The 12,048-nt window shown below is 41.6% G+C and overlaps 1 protein-coding gene across 15 annotated transcripts in view; it reads right to left on the minus strand.

Annotated features, from left to right (window-relative positions):
* FSTL4 (follistatin like 4) overlaps positions 1 to 12,048 on the minus strand; it is a 1,659,076-nt gene that overhangs the window by 396,439 nt on the left and 1,250,589 nt on the right. For 12 of the 15 annotated variants that reach the window (XM_056516583.1, XM_056516582.1, XM_056516581.1 and 9 more), the window contains one exon: positions 8,845 to 9,032. In XM_056516583.1, coding sequence (XP_056372558.1) covers positions 8,845 to 9,032 — 188 coding nt within the window. Of the gene's footprint in view, positions 1 to 8,844; positions 9,033 to 9,561; positions 9,698 to 11,597; positions 11,682 to 12,048 lie in introns of those variants that run through there. The other 3 variants (XM_056516596.1, XM_056516595.1, XM_056516594.1) reach the window with 2 other exon arrangements.

Raw genomic sequence — 12,048 nt, forward strand, 5'->3', positions numbered from 1 at the left:
GGATAATAAATATAAAAAGTAGATGATAGCATGTTACAAAAGAGAGTTCTTTCAAAGTTTGGTAGTGGAAGGTATTATTGTCCGTTGCATCTGTCCTGTGCATTATTGAGGGTGGATGGAGTAAAGAGGTTCAAGGCTTACAAGGTCTTTTTAGATGGCAGCACATTTCCCAAGAAATGGACTGTGGATGTATGGACTGCTGCGGAATAAATCTCATACTGGGAATGATCTCTATGGGGGAGATTTATCAAAACCTGTGCAGAGGAAAACTTGCCCAGTTGCCCATAGCAACCAATCAGATTGCTTCTTTCATTTTTCACAGGGTTTCATAAAAATGAAAGAAGCAAGCTGATTGGTTGCTATGGGCAACTGGGCAAGTTTTCCTCTGTACTGGTTTTGATAAATCTCCCCCTATATGTGAAGGGGGAGGGGGGACTCCTGAATGACACATGCTGGGAGTTGTAGTCCCTGTTGTGTGTGTGTATGCTAGTGTTTACAAACCAGTGTGCCTCCAGCTGTTGCAAAACTACAACTCCCAGCATGCCTTGACAGACTTTGAGCATGCTGGGAGTTGTAGTTTTGCAACAGCTGGAGGCACGCTGGTTGGGAAACACTGTTCTAGCCTATTCAGCATACACATCATGTAACACCAGTGTTTCCCAACCAGTGTGCCTCCAGCTGTTGCAAAACTACAACTCCTGGTGTATGCCCTACAGAGGTGTGGTGAACTACAACCCCCAGGAGACTACAGAGGCAGCATGCTGGTGTTATACCACAGACTGAAGACTCCTGAATGACACATGCTGGGAGTTGTAGTCCCTTTTGTGTGTGTATGACAGTGTATCCCAGCCAAGGCTGATTATATTAGTGTGCTGTGTATAAGGGGGCTGACCCGGGAAAATAGTAGGGGGGGGGGTAAAGGGCAGAACAAAAGAAAAAGGAGCCGCCCCAAACCAGCAAGGCATGTGGCATGCTGGGATTTGTAGTTTTCAGCACAGCAAGAAACAGGAAATAGAAGCAAAGATAGGAAAACAAAGTGGGGGATAAAAAGACAACAAAGAACGGAAATAGAGTAGCCTGAACAACAAGAATAGAAATGAAACAAAACAAATAGGGTAAGTCAAAAACGGAAAAACACGTTGATCACCGGAGTACCCCTTTAAGCCTATTGTAATGCAAGTTTAAGGTTACAATTGAACCATGGGTCAAACAAAGATACATATATCCTAAGGATCCTAGTTATAGAATGTCTGCAATGTCCTTCATTCTATACTTGCAAGGTCAGAGTAGCCATTTTGTCTTTCACTGAAACCTATTAAACTTTCTCCTGATCAATTATTTATTGCTAGAACTATAACAATGAATACATTTTTATAACTATTGCCTATACTAATGATTACATATTGTCCTTGCATATATAATTGGGGTTAGCAGAGATTATTAAATGTGTTAGACTCTTTCACAGAGGTAGAGATGCAGCTGTGGTGCATCCTCACCTCTCCTATAGAGCTTTATAGAGGGGGCGTGTCTGAAGCTGACGACAAAAGCATTAGCCGCACAGAGCCACATCAGTGCTGGTGCCCAGACGGGAGATTACAGGGTCTATGGCTGTAGTACTCTTTTAAGAAACATAGAATATGTCGGCAGATAAGAACCATTTGGCCCATCTAGTCTGCCCAATAATCTGAATACTATGAATAGTCCATGGCCCTATCTTATATGAAGGATAGCCTTATGCTTATCCCATGCATGTTTAAACTCCTTCTCTGTATTTGCAGTGACCACTTCTGCAGGAAGGCTATTCCATGCATCCACTACTCTCTCAGTAAAGTAATACTTCCTGATATTACTTTTAAACCTTTGCTCCCCTAATTTAAAACTATGTCCTCTTGTGGTAGTTTTTCTTCTTTTAAATATGCTCTTCTCCTGTACCGTGTTTATTCCCTTTATGTATTTAAAAGTCTCTATCATATCGCCTCTGTCTCTTCTTTATTCCAAGCTATACATTTTAAGGTCCTTTAACCTTTCCTGGTATGTTTTTTCCTACAATCCATGTACTAGTTTAGTAGCTCTTCTCTGAACTCACTCTAGAGTATCTATATCTTTTTGGAGATACGGCCTCCAGTAATGCGCACAATACTCCAAGTGAGGTCTTACCAGTGTTCTGTACAGCGGCATGAGCACTTCTCTCTTTCTACTGCTTATACCTCTCCCTATACATCCAAGCATTCTGCGAGCGTTCCCTACTGCTCTATTACATTGTCTTCCTTTAAGTCTTCTGAAATAATTACTCCTAAATCCCTCTCCTCAGATACTGAGGTCAGGGCTGTGTCAAATATTCTATATTCTGCCCGAGGGTTTTTACGCCCCAGGTGCATTATCTTGCACTTATCCACATTAAATTTCAGTTGCCAGAGTTCTGACCATTCTTCTAGTTTGCCTAAATCCTTTTTCATTTAGCATATCCCTACAGGAACATCAACCCTGTTACATATCTTTGTATCATCAGCAAAAAGACATACCTTACCATCGAGACCTTTTGCGATATCACTAATGAAGATATTAAACCAAATTGGTCCCAGTACAGATCCCTGAGGTACCCCACTGGTAACAAGACCTTGCTCAAAATATACTCTATTGACTACAACCCTCTGTTGTCTGTCACTCAGCCACTGACTAATCCACTCAACAATATGGGAGTCCAAGCTCAATGACTTTAGTTTATTGATAAGTCTTCTATTTCGGACAGTGTCAAAAGCCTAGCTAAAATCTAGATATTCGATGTCTACCCTCCACCATCTATTATTTTGGCCACCCAGTCAAAAAAAATCAATAATATTTGTTTGACATGATCTCCCTGATGTAAACCCATGTTGTTTTTCATCTTGCAATCCATGAGATTTTAGATGTTCCACACTCCTGTCCTTTAGTAGGGTTTCCATTCATTTTCCCACTATTGATGTCAGACTTACTGGCCTATAGTTGCTTGATTTCTCCTTACTACTTTTCCTGTGAATGGGCATGACATTTGCTCATTTCCAATCTTCCGGGACGACTCCTGTTACCAGTGATTGGTTAAATAAATCTGTTAGCGGTTTTGCTAGCTCATCACTAAGCTCTTTTAATATTTTTGGGTGTATCCCATCAGGCCCCTGTGACTTATTTGTCTTCACTATAGACAGCAAACGTAGAACCTCTTCCTCTGTAAAGACACATGCACCAAACGATTGATTAGCCTACCTCCCTAATGGAGGTCCTTTTCCTTCTTTTCTTCTGTAAAAACTTGCTGCCCAGTCTTGTAGATTTCCCTATCGTCATTGCTCTGGGCTGTTTTATAATTACTAAATGCTAGCTTTTTGTTTTTCATGATTTCGGCCACTTCTGCTGAGTACCACAGTGGTCTCTTCTTTTTTCTGCTTTTACTGACAAGTCTAATGCAATTTTCTGTTGCCTTCAATAATGCGTCTTTTAAGTACCGTATTTATCGGGGTATACCACGCACCGGCCTATAACACGCACCCTCATTTTACCAAGGATATTTGGGTAAAAAAAGTTTTTTACCCAAATATCCATGGTAAAATGAGGGTGTGTGTGTGCATGCGTATACCCCGATATACCCCCAGGAAAGGCAGGGGGAGAGAGGCCGTCGCTGCCCGCTTCTCTCCCCCTGCCTTTCCTGGGGTCTAGAGCCCTGCTGCCGGCCCTTCTCTCCCCCTGGCTATCGGAGCCGCTGCCCGTTCTGTTCCCCTGACTATCGGTGCCGGCGCCCCATTGCCGGCGCCGATAGCCAGGGGGAGAGAAGCGGCGCCGACAGCCAGGGGGAGAGAAGGGGCAGCGGCACCCATTGCCGGCGCCGCTGCCCCGTTGGCTCCCCCCATTCCCGGTGGCATAATTACCTGGGTCGGGTCCGCGCTGCTGCAGGCCTCCGGCGTGCGTCCCCTGCGTCGTTGCTATGCGCTGCACGGCGCGGCGCATGACGTCAGTGCGCCGCGCCTTACATAGCAACGACGCAGGGGACGCACGCCGGAGGCCTGCAGCAGTGCGGACCCGACCCAGGTAATTATGCCACCGGGGATGGAGGGAGGCAACGGGGCAGCGGCGCCGGCAATGGGTGCCGCTGCCTCTTCTCTCCCCCTGGCTGTCGGCGCCGCTTCTCTCCCCCTGGCTATCGGCGCCGGCAGTGGGGCGCCGGCACCGATAGTCAGGGGGACAGAACGGGCAGCGGCGCCGATAGCTATGGGGAGAGAAGGGCAAACAGCAGCAGGGCTCTAGACCCCAGGAAAGGCAGGGGGAGAGAAGCGGGCAGCGACGGCCTCTCTCCCCCTGCCTTTCCTGGGGGTGTATCGGCGTATAACACGCACATAGACTTTAGGCTAAAAATTTTAGCCTGAAAAGTGCGTGTTATACGCCGATAAATACGGTAGTCCAATTTCTCCTGGACTCCATGTAATCCATTCCAGTCTGATAGGGACTCATTTATGACTAATCTCATTTTTAAAAAGTCTGTTTTTATAAAATCTAAAACTTTTGTTTTTGTGTTGTGTGACTCCTTTACTGTTCTTATATTAAACCACACTAACTGGTGATCACTAGATCCCAAGCTTTCGCCTACAATAACATCATATATTAAATCCCCATTTGTGAATACCAAATCCAAAATGGCCTCCCTCCGGGTTGGATACCCAACCACTTGTTGTAGAGATAATCTCAGTAGGGAATTTAGAATGTAATTTTAGCTATTTCTTCAACTAGTAGATCATCTAATTCTTTAACTTGGCCATGTGGTCTATATATCGCACCTACACGAGTTACTGTTTGATTACCAAACTGCAACGTAACCCAAACTGACTCTATGTTGGCCTCACTAACTTGTATTAGGTTAGATTTTATGCTATATTTCACATATAGTGCCACTCCTCCTCCTTTCTTGCCTTCTCTGTCTCTTCTGGTACCAGAGTACCCTGGTATGGATATGTCCCAGTCATTACTTTCATTAAACCATGTCTCAGTAACAGCCACTAAATCTACATTCTCAGATCCCATTATTGACCCAAGTTCATTGCTTTTATTACCTAAACTGTGGGTATTAGTAGACAGGACTCTGAGCTTGTCATTTCTTAACCTCTGTTTCGGGGGGGCAATTGGACTCATGGATTTTGACTCTTTTGCCCCCCCCCCTTCCTAGTTTAAATACTCCGTAGCAAATTCTTGAAATTGTTCACTGAGTACATTCGTTACTTTGAGAGAAAGATGCAAACCCTCTTTTTTGTACAGTTCCTTTCTATTCCAAGTAGAACTATCATGAGATACAAAGCAAAACCTTGCTCTTGACACCATTTTCTAAGCCATAAGTTGAACTCCTTAATGTGCCTCTGCCTATTATTCTGAACATTATGCACAGGCAAAATTTCAGAAAATGAAACAGTGGATGCAAAATCCTGTAAATCATTACCAAGTGTGATAAAAGATTCCTTCACCTCTGAAACTTCATTACAAGCCAGGTCATTTGTCCCTAGCTGGACAAGAACATCCATGTCCCCTTCCTGCTTTGCTTGCTTAACAATATTAAGAATACATCTTATATCCCTTCTAGCAGTAGCACCCGGGAGACATCTCACAAAACCATTTTCCTTAAGCCCCACACTTCTTATGATTGAATCACCCAGCAACAGTTGCTTCCCTTCAGACTTTACTTTATCTTTTTTCTCCTTGGCTGCAGTCTTGCATACATTAGACATAGAAGTCGATGGTTCCTCACCCTCTGTGCTTGAGCCAATATCCATGTTGCCCTTACATTCTGAGAGTGCTGCAGATGAATTATGGAGAACCACAGACTGTGGGACATGTCTTCTATCCACAACTCTAAGTCTTTCAGAACCTACAGTAACCCATCTGCCATTTCTAGGGGTCCTCTGTGGCATTGGCATTGCAGCAGTCCCCATCTGAGTCTGTTTAACAGATAATTTAAACATCTCAGATTTCAAAAATGCAATTTCCTGCTGCAGTAAGGACAACTGTCTACAGATCTGACAGCAGCCAAACCTCCAAAGAGTGGAACCTGAAATAAATGCACAACAACTGAACCAAGTCTGCCATTTTAAAGAGGAGAACATTTTAAAACAAACACATCTTACCTTTTTTAGACTGTATCCACCTCCGGTATACCTCCTGACCATCTCCTGCAATATCTCTCCAAAGAACTTAACCCTTATCCACAGAAGATCAAGCGGGACACCCCACAATCTCCTGCCTGTAACTCCTGCTCTCCCCATGCATGGGGCAACCACTGCTCCATGTACAGAGCTGTTTTGACCCCCCCACAAAGCGGTATCCAACATGCCCCCTCCATGCATCTCTAAAGGGAGAGCTGGGGATACAGCGCTTGTGGTTGTTGGTTTTATTCCATCTGGACGTGCTAGAGTTAATCTTTCATACAAAATTCATGGTTTGTCCTGCACTACAGAGGCTATTTATTCCTGTAAAATCAGTATTTGTTGAAATTAACTAAAGACTTTTGCTTGGAATTGAAGATTTACGGCATTCTTTAGGAGCTGGGAGTACATTTTTAAACAGTAGCTTTACTTCTATCAGGAACAATTCTCTTCTGAACATGCTGATTGGAAAGCTTGTCTTTGGGACATCTGAAAGAATTACTGTTGTCAGGGGAACATCTTGCAATGTCGAACACTTCAAATTATTTTTATAAAGAATAATGAAAAATGTATGAGAAGTCATGGGTTTCCCTGCAACACATCCTAGTATCCCTATATAGCAAAAGAGTAGTGACTTAACAAGAAACCTGCAAATTGTAGATACTGCTCTCATGATTTAACAGTTTATAGTTTTTTCTGTGAAAATGTTTACATCTGAATGTCCTTTTTCCCATCAGCTAAAATCAAGATGTCACGTCATACAAGCTGTGCACTAAATGGAGTTTAATGAAGCGATTCCTTTCATTGAATTGCGGCGATATTCGGATTCATTGTTAAGCAAATTTTTCCTCAAATTCGTAACTAAAACGGATTCATCAGATTCGATTCGCTTATCCGTAGTCTGCACGGACCTGCAGACATTTTGGTATTTCATAGTACAGGCTAAGGCTATGTTCACATAGTATTTGGAGCCATATTTTGAGCCTCATTTGGTCAGTATTTTTACTAAACAAGAAAGTGATCCAAAACAGGAGAAAAAAGGTGCAGTTTCACTGCTTGTTTTGTGTAAAAATATTGACCAGAATACATACAGGATATTGAAAGAATATAACCTCAATTTACATGGCTCTGCTGTGTGTATAATGTCCTACCATGTGTACATTTCTGTTATTGATAGTGTCCTAGATCAAAATATATTACAAATGAATAAATAAATATCACTTGCATGCAGAAATCACATTAAAGGGGTTCTCCGGTGCTTAGACATCTTATCCCCTATCCAAAGTATAGGGGATAAGATGCCTGATCGCGGGAGTCCCGCCGCTGGGGACCCCCGGGATCTTGCATGTGGCACCCAGTTTGTAATCAGTCCCCGGAGCGTGTTCGCTCCGGGTCTGATTACCGGCGACCACAGGGCCGGCGGCGTGTGATGTCACGCCTCCGCCCCCGTGTGACGTCACACTTCGCCCCTCAATGCAAGCCCATGGGAGGGGGCGTGAAGTCACGCTCTGTCTGCCCCGTGATCGACAGTAATCAGACCCGGAGCGAACACGCTCTCGTGACTGATTACGGGGTGCTGCGTGCAAGATCACGGGGGTCCCCAGCGGCAGGACTCCTGCGATCAGGCATCTTATCCCCTATCCTTTAGATAGGGGATAAGATGTCTTAGCACCGGAGAACCCCTTTAAGCAAAAAAAAAAAAATATTCCCATTCTAATACATCCTAACTTTCCATTTACAATAAAAGTGACATTTTACAACTGCATAATGGTGGTCTCACTTAAATTTTTTAAATATGCCATTGTAGTTTTTAATATGGCTTTTCAAGCCAGCTATGTATTTAATAGGAATAAATAATATTATTGAGAACTTATTTTGGTCCAAAAACTGTATTAACAACTGCAGTGGTCCCCGGCAAAAAAAAAAAGCTGTGTGTAAAAACACCCTAACCCATCCATACTTTTTATCTTCAGAATGGTGGCCATCATAATTTAATAAATAATGCAATTCTGCCAGCTTTTGTAAATGACCTTTAACAAGGTCATGATTCAATTAATTGTAGAATGTATTTTATTTTGCTAGAATTTAGAGCACAATGTGTATGTGATGCCTTTCAAGACTTGAAAATTAGTCTAGGCCAAAAATGCATGTTTTGCATACTTATACATTAATTTAATAGAAACAGTAGGTACAAAATCAAAATAGGCCTGTTCTCCTATGACTACAACATTTTCTGAAATCTCTAGCTTGAATTGCTGAGTTGGGAATTGAAGAACAAAAACAAGATAAAACAGAAAGCTTCTTTAGCTGTAGCCAGAATATTAAAATGATTTGTGGGATACTGGTCATATTGCCTTGTATAATTTTAATGCAGAATATGTTTGCTAAATATGTATATTCAGAGAGCATGGAGACTTTGAGACATATTAATACATATAGTAGGAGTAAAAGAAGCTCTTTTGATTGCCGAGCACTTTAACATGTTCTTAGATACAATATTTCCACTCCCAAAGCATTTAAAAGATGTTGTGTTCTCCATTCGAGGCATAAAGCATCCTTTTCCTCTCTTGTTAGGAAGGCAATTGCAAACAGTTTTTCTCACAAGAATTCTACCGTGTTATAATCAATTTACACATTGAATGAAGAATGTGATTCATTTCATAATTCAATTTTCAACCAACTTTATACCCACCTGAGCCAGCTCAGAACTGTCTAGATGCCCATCAATGTTTATATCCAAATAGTTAAACATATCCTCTACGAGTGCTCGTTTTTGCGAAATTTTATCTCCCAGGAGGCTACTTTGCTTTTTCCGATTAGCCTGAAGATCAAGAAGAATGTTCTTGAGTCGATTGTAGTCAGCCATAGTGCAGGTGTCTCCTAAAAGACATAGAAACTTATTACACACTTAATTAAGCTTTTTTTCTTTTTTTGCACAGAATTTCTAACATCAGGAAATCAAGATTTTTGTTGGGTACTTTGGGAAACAATTTCACCTATACTTTGCATTCTGTGAATATAGCATTATATAAATATACAAAATCTAACATCAAAATATTCCAATAAAAAGCCTGTTATTATTGTATCTACAATCTAAAACATATATCCATATAGAACAAGTTAAATATCTGACATGTTTTGGCTTTATGACCCTTGACATAGATCTATGACTAAGGCCATGTGTCACATATGGGCAGGGAAGAGTGAAGCCCTGAACTCAGCCGTTCCCACTTACTCTGCCTACTGGCATACCCACCCTAGGTGACAGGTCCACAACTATGGTGACAGTCCCTGCCTGAATAAATGCAGGGAGTAAAATGTCAACAAAATAAACTTACAATACAGACGGAGGTTGGGACATTGTATGGAACCACACACACTAACAGAAATAATAACTAAACAAACACACAATATGTTACAGTCTACAAGCCGAGTCAGTAATCCAAGAGATAACAGAAAGCCAAATCGCAAAAACAGGAGAGGAGTCAGAGAGCGGAGCCAATTGGTCAAATATGCCAGAAATATAAGATACAATTCAAACGCTAGCTAGGGGTATGAGCTCTTTCACAGGTGACGCCTGGATGAATACTGAGGGTTTAAATAGGGAGCTAAGCAGGTGAGAAGCCAACAAGGTCAGCTGACCATCCTGGGAACAGGGCGTTTCCACAGTAACCAGAATAACAAAAGACCTCAGTGCAGATTAACCCTTCAGGTTCTTACACCATGTAGCTGGAATGCCTCAGATTTTATCCTAGTTCTATGTGGATGCATGTTTCAGGATTTTAATTCAATGAAGAAGAAACTTTCTATTGAAACCTTTTGATGTTGGTTTTTCTATGTTAAGATCAACTGACTCTGCTACTTTCCAGCATCTCTGCACAGAAGAGTGTTAAAGGGGTTCTACGCTGCTCAGCATTTGGAACAAACTGTTCTGAACGCTGGAGCTGGGAGCTCGTGACGTCATAGCCCCGCCCCCTCATGATGTCATGCTTTGGCCCCTCAATGTCACGCCCTTTCCCATAGACTTGCATTGAGGGGGCAGGGCGTGACATCATGAGGGGGCGAGGATATGACGCCACGAGCTCCCGGCGCCAGCTCCAGCGTTCAGAACAGGTTGTTCATCAAGGTTAAAGGGGTTAATGCTAAGGCTTGTACATGCTTATGTGAGTTTCTAGTAGAATTGCACCTTCTTTAGTGATGTCCCTTGATTGTCAAAAAATTATTAAGCAAAATCTATGAATCCACATTGTATATTCCATAATAATGTTCAGTAATAAGTAGATTTTATAGCTAAGCTAATTTCCTCATTGGAAAGCCATTGTGACTTCAATGTAAATGATGTACGTCAGTTCATTTACAATCCTACATCATAAATAGGGTTAAAATGTTAAAATTTCTGGGTGAAATGAAATTGTAATAACTCATAAAATACAACATTTCAACTATAAAAGGAGATAAAACAAAGAGCTATGGGAATATAAAAGCATGATTTCAGCAGTACTGGGCTGCAAAGGGAGTTATTTAAAAATAATGTGTGCCTGTTTTATAGTGATATGGATAGGTTTATTAAAATCTAGTCATATATTTCCTATTTACTGATACAGATTGCTCACAGAACCAAGCTCCAGATATTTGTTTTGTCTCTGGAACCATTATTTTTCTTGATAAAAGAAAATCTTGCTTTCAGTCTCTGCAGCCCTTCTCTGCAGATTACATTTAAGTCAATAGTGTTTTACTAAATGAGCCATGACATAGACAGTGACAGTAAGTATTTCATCTCAGATGCAGTACTGTACACCTTAAATGACGTGTAAATGGATATATTCTTCATGGTAAAAAAAAATGTATAAGGTAACGAGTATCAGAAAAGTTGCAGCAAAGCATGTACTTGAAGAAAGTCCAATATGAGTACAGGAACTATATGGGCCATTTAAAACAGTGCAAAATGCCATTGCTAGCCTTTTGATAGCATTATAATATACTACAGTTTTGCAACATATAGTATCTCAATATATAACATGTCAAGATACACAGGTAATAATAGGTAAGGTTTATGATGCTGATTTGGAACTTTCGGGGATCCTTTCCTAAGGCCCTGATTGGCATATATATATTTCCAAAATTCAGGATTCGCCAGTATATATGCCTTTTTCCCCAGCATTTTGTGGGCGTGGTTTCCTAGATGCAGAGTTTATGCACTGATTTACTATGTGTATCTTTTGCAAAAGTTGCACAGTTTTGCACAACAGGCACTCCAGCCAGGACCCTTCACATGTAAGAGAGTTGGGCTAACTGACAAGTGCACTCCGCATAAGCTCCATAAACATGAGCTTAGAAGTCAGCATTTATAAAAAGGCGCAGGCAGCTTTAAAAATGCTGACCAGCTGCACTTGGTGCACACTAATTCGTTACACAACATTTTTATAATAACACATAATAAATTACCTCCTTTGACTCTTAATCCTGGGCAAATTGAGAATAATCCTGGTCCTCAGGTACTAAAAGTCATGAGGGCTTTTTCAAGCAGATCTGTCAGGTTGAACATGCTGTACAGTTAGTCAGCATCATGTTATAGTGCAGGACTTGCTTACTAGATTGATATATAGTAAGAGAGAACATGTAACGACAGACAGTGGGCAGTAGGCCAACAAGAGAGAGTGGTCATCAATGGAGAATAGGGACCAGAAGATGGTGGAGAGCAGGAACAGTCAGAAAGAGAAAGTGGGAGCCATTAGTCAGAAGGAGCCATTAGTCAGAAGACAAAAGGTTTCCGGATTGGGCAAGAAACAGAACGCAAGGGAAGGCAGTGGGCAAGAGACAGCTGACAGCAACATCAAGAGAGAGAGGAATAAATTAAGTAAAACGTAAAGAAAAAAATTTAGATGAGAAAAAATTT

The sequence above is a fragment of the Hyla sarda genome, chromosome 4 (genome assembly GCF_029499605.1).
Source record: "Hyla sarda isolate aHylSar1 chromosome 4, aHylSar1.hap1, whole genome shotgun sequence".
Taxonomy (NCBI): Eukaryota; Metazoa; Chordata; class Amphibia; order Anura; family Hylidae; genus Hyla; species Hyla sarda.